This window comes from Solanum stenotomum, chromosome 7 (genome assembly GCF_019186545.1).
Source record: "Solanum stenotomum isolate F172 chromosome 7, ASM1918654v1, whole genome shotgun sequence".
Taxonomy (NCBI): Eukaryota; Viridiplantae; Streptophyta; class Magnoliopsida; order Solanales; family Solanaceae; genus Solanum; species Solanum stenotomum.
The window spans coordinates 286904-298842 of NC_064288.1; the positions used below are offsets into that span (position 1 = coordinate 286904).

Sequence of the window (11939 nt, forward strand, 5' to 3'; positions counted from 1 at the left end):
GAACTCAAATTAGTACTATATGTTAATACCACAAATAAAAAAGGCAGCTTGATGTGTAAAATATCTCGAAGAAAGGGCTGCATCCCAAAGGGGTATTATCTAGGTGGGCTGCACTGTATGGGGATTGGGGATGTTATGTAGGCAGTGGTTGATTTTATAGTTCGAAGACATGACCTGTAAGCGATAAGTCTGTACGCAGATAACTTTACTGTTGCTCAAAGATTCTCCTTCATGTTACTCTCACATGATCACAAACATATATAAAACTCTCCAATGCCTGATAAAATTAATGAGAGACAATTTCAATCAATACTTTCAATCTCTTTGCCATACCATCTTTTAAAAAGCAACAGGGGTATCAAGAGTCTCATTAGCTTTACAGAATCTGTGAGTTCTTCTTCGAGTCTTCATTGATCTTAATGGATCTGTTCATTGAAGAACAACTATTTTCAATCCATTTTAACTCGTTAATGCGCAATATTATCAACCAATACCAGATTTAGCTTATGTGCTTGTAGCTGCATTCCATATATAGGATCATTATGCAGAAACCATTAAATCAGTTATAGTTACAGAAAAAATAGGAAAAAGCTAATACTGATGTGATGTGTTTAGACAGATACAAGGATGCAGTACTGCATTTTCCCTTCTTGGGCTCAGTCATGAAGCCATTGAACTCCACCTCCTTTAATCCAAGCAGAAACACACATAACAATGATGGAATTTGGCTAAACAAATATTAACATAAAAGTATGGATATACACACTATATGTTGCCAATAAGGCTATTATATTCGTGCTGTAGAAAACGTCAAATTGAGACACTATTGGGAATTCCTTTACCAGTAAGTCCACTTTCACTGTTGTCACCTGAGGCATTAGGGTATAGCAACATATATGGCACCTTAACTGGTCCGTTGCGATTCTTCCATCTGCTGTCATTGTTCCTTTCCACTATTCTGTTCTCAACGTCTACTAATCTGTCGTGGAATCTTTGAAATGACTCTCGTGGTTCAACATCTGAAGTCCACTCTGGATTTTCTCTCTGTCCCAGATATATCTCGTCTGAAGCATGTCGTGACAATATTTCTATTAATGAAACACCTAGCAGAGTTTGGAACTGGGCTGTGATTGTCTTTAGGTAGGCAACGTCAGGATTAGATTCAAGTTCAGCATACTCAGGGGTGCCTGGCTCAGGCATGAAGCGACGGCTTACTGTTGGGCGATTTGGGAGGTAACCAGCATAAGGATACTGCCCGAAGTTGACAGCTGCATGAAGAGCAGAAGCCACCCATATGATAATTGTGCATGCTTCGATGAGTTCAGCTCGTGTCTGCATTTGAGGCCACCATGGTTCATCTTTCAAGTCACCGTGACCTTCATTGCGAACTTCCATCCACCATGACTGGAGTTCAGTGTCATCACAGATCATGTCATCTGTTGAGTAATAGAATGAACAGTAGTCGTCAACCCAGGCTTCGATTGCTGCCCAAACCTCAAGCCCATCTACAGCAAAAGGATAATCCTCAATTAGAAGTTTAAGGCCATAGGGCTGGCTCGAGTCTGGCACTGCTACTCCTCTGCGATAAAGAAAGTGGGGTGTTAGATTTTGGATAAGATTGATACTGCGATGGAGTTTATAAATCGAAGCTTTGGACAAACCTCTTAAGAAGATCAGCAGGAAGTCCTTGCTCGGTGAACACCCAGTTTTTATAGACAATAGATGACATTTCCATGGCATATTTCCCTGGAAAAACTGTCAGCTCAAGTATTCCACCTGCATTGATGAGTATCTGCCGAGCCAAAGCATTTATATACATGGTATCACGGAAATGAGGTTGTAAAAGCTTGAATATTGGATGAAGTACGCTCAAATGTCTATTTGTAGCAATCACAAATGGCTCTATTGTTGCATGAGTATTTAACCTGCAAGTTGAGTTGATGTTAATGAACTAAACTTAATTGGAATACACGAAATATTTACATCATTGCATCTACTTTTCTAAGAAGTTTACCAATGACTGATAAGCTGATGATAGCCAGAATCATTTACAGCGGCATAAGCTTTGGCCAGCTGCCAGACAGTGCCTTCAACACCCTCGTTGGCTGGTGTAAATACAAGGCTGGTGGCACCATGTTTATCTCCTTGTGGATGAGGTAAGCTCAACTCAATTGCAAGTGGCCTCAACGTTCCATTATCTTGAAGAAAAAGGAGAGTCCGACTGGCATAAGTCTTCGTTTTTGTTGTATTAATCCGTCTTAGGTAAGGCAACAATGCATCATGATGGTCTAAAATGAACAGCCTATTACACTCAATAGCCTGCACCCACAAGTTTAGATAATCATTCTTAGACAAAAGTCAAGTTGTTTTAGGAAATAAAGAAAGCCTTAGTCATATTTTCCCAAGGCTTCTTCGGTATATTTAAGGACAAGAGGAAAATAGGTCAGGAATTTACTTCATCTACAGTTAGTCCATCCATGTTTTTCTCTATGTGCTCCCTTTTGATTGAACTGGTCTGATTACCATATACTTCAGGATCCAACTTGCTAGCTGGGGGAAACTTCTGATAAGCATTTAATGGGTTAGAAACATGCATGAGAGCAAAAATCATTAAACCCAACTAGTACAGAAAATCTTGTTTGTTACCTGAAGACGTCGAATGATAACAGGGTTGACTCCAGCTAGCATTTCCCGTCCAAACTCTTCATCTGTCCTCCAGGCAGACCTATCAACTGCAGTAATTTTAAAAAGATGCTTACAATTAGTTATCAATTTATGATGCAAGATCTAACATCTCAGGAAGTATCTATTAAGCTTGAGAGCCCTTTGGTACCTTTAATTACATCAGGCATCGGAAATTTGAGAAATGGTTCACCATCGGAGCGGACTAGTTCTTTGAGCATCTCCCATGGGATGCATTGCCTGAGTTTTTTTAAATGATGGTCAGGCAGCTTAATCCCACCTTCATAAAGCTTGAGTACGTCTTCAAAGCTATCAAACTCGTTGATAGTTTTGTCAAATAAAGCAACAATCTCAGGAACGAGGACCTGACCCAAAGATTTAACAGCATATGCAAGGAAATCTGAAAGCTTCACAGGAGTGAAACGCTCATCTCGTGGAACATAAATGTCCAAACCTAAAGGTGGCAACCGGCTCTCTGACATAGGATCTGCAAAGCCAATAGGAATAACAGCTGCTTATTATCCATAGTACTTCATTGGTCTTGAATTCATTTCATTCTAATAAAGTTTCTACAGCAATGCAAATCATAAGTCATAACCTTGTAATATGATGACTTCAATTTTATATGTGATCTAACCTGTTTTAGTTGCTCGACGGCTTGTCCTGCCTCTACGAGGATATGGATATTCCTTCGACCCACCAAGCACAGGTCGAACATAGTCTGGCCCCTTATCTGGAAATCCAAGATCATTGTAGAATGCATAATCATACACTCTGTCCCACTCCTTGAGCTTGCCTGAACCACTTCCACGAAGACTAAGAAGCTCTTGTTCCCTGTATGGTCTGAGGGGCTCCGGTGTGTTGCTAGGCAGGTATGTCTGGAAAACCAGAAAATTTTGATTTCAGCATATGTTATCATATTGTGAACCTATCAACTGTATTACAGTTGTTTGTTTATCATTTCAAGAAAAACTCCCAAGTTTCTAGATGTCAATATGTAGCTTTCCTATCAAAGCTTAGAAATGGCTGTTCATTTATCATTATATAGTTTGTTAAGGAATTTTCATAACTTCTGTCTATTTAGAACAAATAATTAACCTTTTAGGCTCTAAAAGAGGACCCAAAGAGAACGCCCCAACAAATTATACATGTAAATATCACGAAGTTTTATCAGTATATCTGGTTGTTGCTAACAAACATAAGTCCAACAGTGAGGTATGAACCTCAATGCTGCTTCTGATTTTCAATTGCTAACTAGGTTACTTTTTTTTATTTAACTGGCCACTAGTATTTCTAGTTTAATGCTAGAGATACCTTGTTTGCAAAAAACACGCGGTCATATTTGTAGCGGTGTGCTGGATACACCCATGAATTACACACAAAATGAAGTTCACCATGTCCAGGAACATCTTCTAAAACGACTGTCCTAAGGTAAAACTGGCTGTGGTGGTTATTCTTGATTATGAAAGCTCCAGGCACTCCCATGGACTCATCCCAGTCAAATGTCACATTAAATGTAGCATCTCCCGCTGATATTGACGTCAATGTGGAAATCCATTTTTCCAGGAATGCTGGTTTTCCCAACTTCCCTGTACATCCATTTCCTACAAAAATTAAACATAGCAGTATGCTTAAAGGTGTTTGTATTAAACAAACAAACTTCCTTTTTTTTTTTTCTTGTACATCCTTCTACCATTCAACATGACATTAGTGTGATATCAAGCAATCCTTTTTTTCAAGTCTTGCGATCATCCAAAACAAAATAATATTTTCATGTACTTGATCTAAGAAAAAGAATCGCATGTGAAAGGGCATGTTGTAGGCATAAATAAATAGTGTACCCTCTCTAGTAGTTCAAGTTTTAAATGAGATAGTTACACAATTCAACAACAATAAAATTGGGAGGAAAGATCAGGAAAACAACAGGTCAGACACACTCAAAAATTGGACTAGGATCAACTTATAACTTGAATTATCTTTACTCAAGTTTAAGGAAGTAAACACACGAAAAGCCAAGAGGTTCAACGTCTACTATATACATAAAAAATAACATTCACACGTAATTTTTCAGCGAAGGGGTTAAAAGGCTATACCAGATTCTGCATGGTCTGCACTGATGAGCTGCAAAGAAACACCTTTGCCAATGACTTCATGAAATCGATCGAGAAGAGAAGCACCAACATCCGTCAAGTCCAAGACATTCTTCTTCATCAACACAACTGTCCCTCTAACCTTTTTTCCATTGATATGAATATTGTTGCAGTTATTCTCATCTATAGTATCAATATTGTTCTTGCCACAAACCACTCCAAGCCATTTCTCCAACATCTCTCTATAACATGGTGAAAAAAAACCCATTAAGCAAAATTTGAAAGTCAGTAGAAAATCTTTATTTTTTTTGAGTTTAAATGAAGAGATGAATATAAATATGAGTATTTATAAAGCAAGGTATCACCTTACTTCCAACTAGAGTAACTGTAGCAATATTAGACTTCTTGACAATATGTATATGTTCACAACTTCTTGACCAAGAATTTGGTAGTCATCTACCTCCAACTTGTACACTTCTTATACTAATCACACATGGAACTATTGGGGTATAAAGTTTCAATCTTTATTACTAAAACAAAAGTTTAAAGAACATATTCCATATAGGCAAATCCCATCTGGCATTTTTGATTAAAATATTATCATGTTAATCTCACAAATAAGATTTTGACATACCTTTTTCATTCAATAATGTTGAACTAAAAACTAAATTGCCTTTGTGTTCTCATTGTTTCCCACTTCTGATTCACTCACTTATCAGCAGAAACTTTACAACTTGACCTATAGGCCCACTTTTTTTCAAGAAAAGTAGAAGGGCACTACCCACTTGGGTCCCTCTCCCCCCCCCCCACCCCCACCTCAAACCACCCCACCACCCTACTCCATTTCAATGTCTCAGAAAAGGTCACAGGTTAGGTCGTTAAAGGAGTGAACAAATCCCATATAGTGGATACTCTGTTTTAGGGTGGGGGGGGGGGGGGGGGGTACGTGGGTAAAGCAGACATTTTGCTAACCTTTATGTGAAACAAGCAGCTGTCAAGAAAGGGAATGTCATCAATCGAGCGCTGGGGAGGAAATTTCTTAAAGATAGATATAAAAATGATAGTTGACCGGAAGAAAAGTTGGATTCTTGATTTACCGGCGAAGTAAAAGAGTTCCCCGCAGAGGTGGACTAAGGAATTTTGTTGGGCGGTTATGGCAGAGTAGTAAGTATTTTTTCATTTTGATTTGATGTTTCGATTTCGAATTTAAATTTAAGTTTTAAAGTATCTTTGTTAGGAAGTATTTTATTCTCACTACGAGAATTTCCGCCACAAGCTTCATTTAGTCCGACTTCAATAAGGATATGGAATACTCAAAAACAAGGGAAAAAAAAAAGAATTTTGTTCTTTTTAGACTTAAAAGAAAGGTGCACGTGCCACGTGGTGTTGGCTCATTGGAAAATGTGGATTATTCTTTGGGAATATTAAAACTACCCTTCAACAAATTTTTCTTTCCAAATCTACGTGGTAAGTGTTGAACCGCATAAGTTTAATAAAGAATCGAATTTAAGAAGAAAGAAAAGAATTTTGAGATTTGAGGCTTAAAATAAGTAATAGATATTTGTATCATTATAAGTCATTTTATTAAAAATAAAATAATATTTTAAAGTTAAATAATTATTTAATATAAAAACATGTTACTTTTTGGGATTGACAAAAAAAGATAGAGTGATTAAAGTTACCCAACGTGTTATTATTTGGTAATATCATGTGCCCTCATGATATATATTTGCTTACTTTGATGAAATTCTCTCAAGCGTATATTTGTTCATGTACTTTGGTTTGGGTATAAAAAAGAATGCCCGCTAGGAAATATATATATATATATATATATATATATAACATTTATATTGCAAATTAGTGACCCTAAAGAACTTAAATTGATCAAGTTAGGGGCATTAATTAAGGTTTATGAGAATTCAGTATTTTTTGCTAGCTTATACACTAAACAATTATATAAAAAAAAATTGACAATTAATCATTTATTATCGTATAATATTAACTTGGAGTTCAAAAACTTAAGGATTTCACTAATTCTGAAGTATTGCTTTAGTTATCCTTATCCTAAGCCAAAAGCTAAGAATAAGTGAATAACTATGATAGTAATTAATACTAAATAAAGAAGTCGCCCTAATATAAAGAAACAAAGAAATAACTTTTAATTAGGTTCTTAATTTTAAAAGTTGTAGAATTAGTATTGTACTAATGGATTCCTATTTAAATATTGACAAGTCATATCATGTGCTCAATAATAGGCATTTGGCCATAGAATTGTTAGAAATCTACTGAAAATGTTGATCATGACCACGTACAATATAGAATTCTGAAAAATTTAAGGTGTGTTAAAGACACTATCGTTAAACTAACAAAAACTTATTTTAATAGAAATCAGAAAAAATTATCTTGATATTTATTATTATTCTCTTAAGAATGGCAAGCACTAACTATTAGATTAAAGGTAAATAAGGAAATTTAAAGGCTAATTATAAGACAAAGGTCTATTACTAATTTTGCATAGACTATTAGATTAAAGGGAAATAAAGAGGACTAAAGGCTAATTATTAGACAAATGTTTGTTACTATTTTTGCATAGGAATTGTAACAAACAATTGCTACTCAATATTAACAATGGGTGAATAAATTTTCATAATTTTGATAATGGCAAACGATTAAAAATAAAGGTTCATTGATATGTTATTGTGACATATTGATGATTGAATGTAAATATTTCGTAATCAATGATAACACTTTCTTATTGAGATATATTCTCATTTTTCTCTAAAAAGGATTTGTGACTCAATTTGATTATTCAGTTTTTTTTTTTTTAAATAAGTGGTAATTATGAAATGTGAATAAAATTTCAATTTCAGTTTCAACTTATGATTCGAAACCTTAAATTTTTCAAAGAGTGGGATTTTCAATTTCAGCGAGTGATATAATTTTCTAAAATATAAAACTTGACTCATAAATTATTTTGCAAACATAAAAACCCAACATTTTAAGAAAAATGGAAGTTTAAGAACTTCTCTTTCATTTACATAATACCCTCGGGTCCACTTTACTTATCTCCTTAATAAGGGTTTGTTTGGACATAATTTAAAATTAGATATATTTGAAGTTGAAGTTTTATTTGAATATACAATTTCAATGTTACCATTACTTTTTGGAGATAGAGAGGTTATTTTCTGAAAGATTCTCGGCTCGAGTGCAGCAAATCCAAGTGCATAGAAGTAGAGGCGGAGCCAGGACTAAGAATTGGGGGTTCTAAATTTCCTTTAGAACCGTCAATCAATTTTGTTAGGGGTTCACAAAATAATAATATACATATATATTTAATTAATTTGTTAGTACAAATACAAGGTGTGCAGAAAAAATGTTAGGTTCGTCTGAACCCATGAACCCCCACCTAGATCCGCCTCTGCATAGAAGAAGAAAATAGTGTAGAAAACAAAACAACATCAAAACAAATTACACAACTGATGATGACGCAAGATATTAAAAATAAGAATTACAATAATACTATGTGATATCAAGTACCAACTCCAAAGACTACATGCATATGCTTATATAATGATCGACATGGTGCTCTATACTACCATACAACCAAATACATGAAAAGGCTAGTAATATGACAACTCTTAACTACTTACTAACTTTCTACCATATTCGCGACCTCCATACTTTCGTATTGAAGGTCATATCCTCTGTAAGCTGAAGATGTGCAGTATCATATTTAATCACTTATCCACAATACTTCTTCGGCCTACCTCTCCTCGGCCCTCCTATATATACCCAACCTCTCTTACCTGCTCACTAGGACATCTGCACATTACCTTTTCACATGCCCAAATCATCTCAGTCTCCCTTTCACATTTCGTCCACCATGGAGGCTATACCTACTTTGTCCTGGATATCCACATTTTTAATCTTATCACTTTTAAAATTATCGCACATCCATCTTACGTCCTTATTTTCTTAAAATCCTTTAAAAGATTAATATGACTTTCAAAATAGACCAACAACAACAACAACAACATGCCCAGTGAGATCCCACTAGGTGGGGTCTGGGGAGGGTAAATTGTACGCAGACCTTGCCACTACCTCGTAGAGGTAGAGAGGCTGTTTCCGGGAGACCCTCAGCTCAAGAACAACAAATCTAAGAGACAGGAGAAATATATATACAACATACCAGCCAAAACAAACGATAGCGAATAATCAACAAATGATACAGTAACAACAAGAAAGTAATGCGATGCGAGAAACGCAGTAAACAACATAAGGCTAAGTCTACTCCAAACGCTAACAACCCATACCCCTGCAAGGGAAAACAGCACGCTAGCCCTACTAACCTACAACCTTGATACGTGACCTCCACTCCTTCCTATCTAGAGTCATGTCCTCGGTAATGTGAAGCATAGCCAAGTCTTGTCTAATCACCTCCTCCCAATACTTCTTGGGCCTACCTCTACCCCTCCGCGTACCCTCTACCACCATTACCTCGCACCTCCTCACTGGGGCGTCTGCGCTCCGTCTCTTCACATGTCCAAACCATCTCAGTCTCGCTTCCCTCAACTTGTGTTCCACAGAGGCCACTCCCACCTTCTCCCGGATAACCTCATTCCTAATCCTGTCGCTCCTAGTGTGCCCACACATCCATCTCAACATCCTCATCTCCGCAACATGCATTTTATGAACGTGTGCGTTCTTGACTGGCCAACACTCCGCTCCATACAACAAGGCCGGTCTAACTACCACTCTGTAAAACTTACCTTTAAGTTTCGGTGGAATTTTCTTATCACACAATACTCCAGAGGCAAGCCTCCACTTCATCCAAGCAGCCCCAATGCGATGTGTAACATCATCGTCGATGTCACCACTCCCTTGGATTACAGCCCCAAGATACTTAAAACTTTCCTTCTTAGGAATGATTTGTGCGGCAAGTCTCACATCCACATCTGTCTCATCCACCACATTACTGAATTTGCACCCTAAATATTCTGTTTTGGTCCTACTCAACCTGAACCCTTTGGACTCCAGCGTTTGTCTCCATACCTCCACCCTAAGTATTTCACCTACTTCTACTCCTATAGTTTTTCATGAAATTAAATAGATTGATTACAAACTAATTTGTCAGATAAAATTAATAGTATCCAAATCTTTCTTGACCTTTACCACCTAGCATAATTTATTAATTTTAGGGAAAAGAGTCGAAAATATCTTTAAACTATGTGAAAGGAATAAAAATGTCCTCAATTTATAGTTTGGCTCAAAATGCCCTTACCGTCAATACTTTGGCTCAAAAATGTCCTTGTAGTCAATACTTTGGTCCAGAAATACCTCTATAGTTACTAAATGGGTCAAAAATGTCTTTTTTCGAATAAATATATTATTTTTTTCTTTTAAAACACATCTTCTTCCTAATTAAAATATTATTAAAGAACACTATTCGTATTTTCTTTCTTCTAAAATCACTTTAACAAATAAAAATGTAGGAAATATTATTTTTTTTCTTCTTAATCTCATTTTATCAATTAAAATAGAATAATTTCATGTACCCTTTGACATCTAATATATGCCATATATATAAGATCGTAGTATGTCCATAATTAATTTATATTTATATAACGATAAAAAGATAATGATAATAAAATAAGAAATATTTTCATTTTTTATTTTTTTCCTGAATTGAAATAAGATAAACATTTGCTTTTTTTTTTTTAAAATATTAATTGAAAAAGAATGTGTCAAAAAGAAATAATAATATATTTATTAGGAAAATGAGCATTTTTGACCCACTAAATAACAATAAGGGCATTTTTGAACCAAAGTATTGACGGCAAAGGCATTTTTGGACCAAACTACAAACGGAGGGTATTTTTGTTCCTTTCACATAGTTTAAGGCTATTTTTTAACCAAAATATTGACGGTAAAGACATTTTTTAAATCAATCTATAAACGAATGACATTTTTATTTCTTTTACATAGTTTAAGGACATTTTTTACTTTTTCTCCTTAATTTTATATGGAAAGTACACGTCTTTTTCCGGTCTTTCCTATTAGTAACATCTTTTATATAATTATTATAAAGCCCTTGTTGTTTAAGTTTTATTTTTTTTGGGCGGGGGAGGTGGACGGACCCACATAGAGAGTTAAATTTACTGTATTATTTCTAAATTTTCTTTGTTTTTATCATTTCTTTGTATAATAAAGTAATATTAAATATTATTTCCTATCTTTTTAATTTTAACTTGAGATAAACTTTAAAGAAATAAGAAATTTAAGTTAATTTTTTAGTATTTTAATTATGATAGTGGTTAGTACCAAGAAGAAGTCACCTCAATATTAAGAAGCAAGGAAATAGCCTTTAATTAGGTTCTTACTTTAAAAAGTTGTACTATAAGTAATCACTATTAGACATTAGTAGTCACTGATTGAAACAATTAACAATTTAAATAATAAAATTCAAACTAACCAAACTTTTGGTCAAATATTGCAATTTAACGCAATTTAATAATTAAATCTCTTGATGGTCTCCTGTTAATTTTGTAGATTAAAAAATGAAGACCGACCAAACTTTGGTCTAAAAGAGTCCTATTTAATTATTGACAAGTCATATATATATACACTCTTCGTTCTTAGTTTATTTGTCATGATTTTTTTTTACACGTTTTTAAAAAAAATATTAGTTGGGAAGATTTTTTTTAAAATTATTTTACTCTTTACTGTTATTTGAATAATTATAACACTGCTTATAATTGAGGTATTTATAGTCCAGAAAAACAATTACTATTAAGGATTATACTGTTTTGTAGTATTGCTTTATCTCTAAAAATGTCTTTAATTCTTTCGTATATTAGTTGTCTACTTTTAGATATATTTTTTAAAAAAAAAAAACATAAATAAAAGGGTGATTTTGTTAATTTTATGACTAAAAGAAACTTTTTTTTGAACCTTTACAAATTTGTTTACACTTTCAAAAAGGATTACGTAATTTCTAAGAGTTAAATAGGGAAAATGTATCTAATTCTATCTTGGTTTTGTAAATTGACAAGTACTCTCTTCGTTCACTTTTACTTTTCTATTATTTCAAAAATAGATTTTCATTGTCATTTAACATATCAAGGGAAATAATTATTTTTTTTCATCTTTTTATCCTAAATATTAATT

At 34.4% G+C, this 11939-nt stretch overlaps 1 protein-coding gene across 2 annotated transcripts; it reads right to left on the reverse strand.

The window, feature by feature from the left end:
• Nucleotides 1-563: 563 nt before the first annotated feature.
• On the reverse strand, nucleotides 564-5376 carry LOC125871422 (probable linoleate 9S-lipoxygenase 5). 2 transcript variants are annotated; one of them, XM_049552001.1, is made up of 10 exons: nucleotides 5143-5376; nucleotides 4776-5012; nucleotides 3997-4286; nucleotides 3320-3560; nucleotides 2834-3169; nucleotides 2647-2732; nucleotides 2456-2563; nucleotides 2015-2319; nucleotides 1662-1925; nucleotides 564-1579 (listed from the first exon to the last, which is right to left on the reverse strand). In XM_049552001.1, exons 2-10 carry the CDS (start codon nucleotides 5008-5010, stop codon nucleotides 811-813), a joined length of 2634 nt encoding a protein of 877 aa, XP_049407958.1. In that variant the 5' UTR covers nucleotides 5011-5012; nucleotides 5143-5376; the 3' UTR covers nucleotides 564-810. The 2 variants fall into 2 exon arrangements, with proteins under 2 accessions (XP_049407958.1, XP_049407956.1); XM_049551999.1 differs by having other exon boundaries at nucleotides 5138-5376.
• Between the last annotated feature and the right edge of the window lie 6563 nt (nucleotides 5377-11939).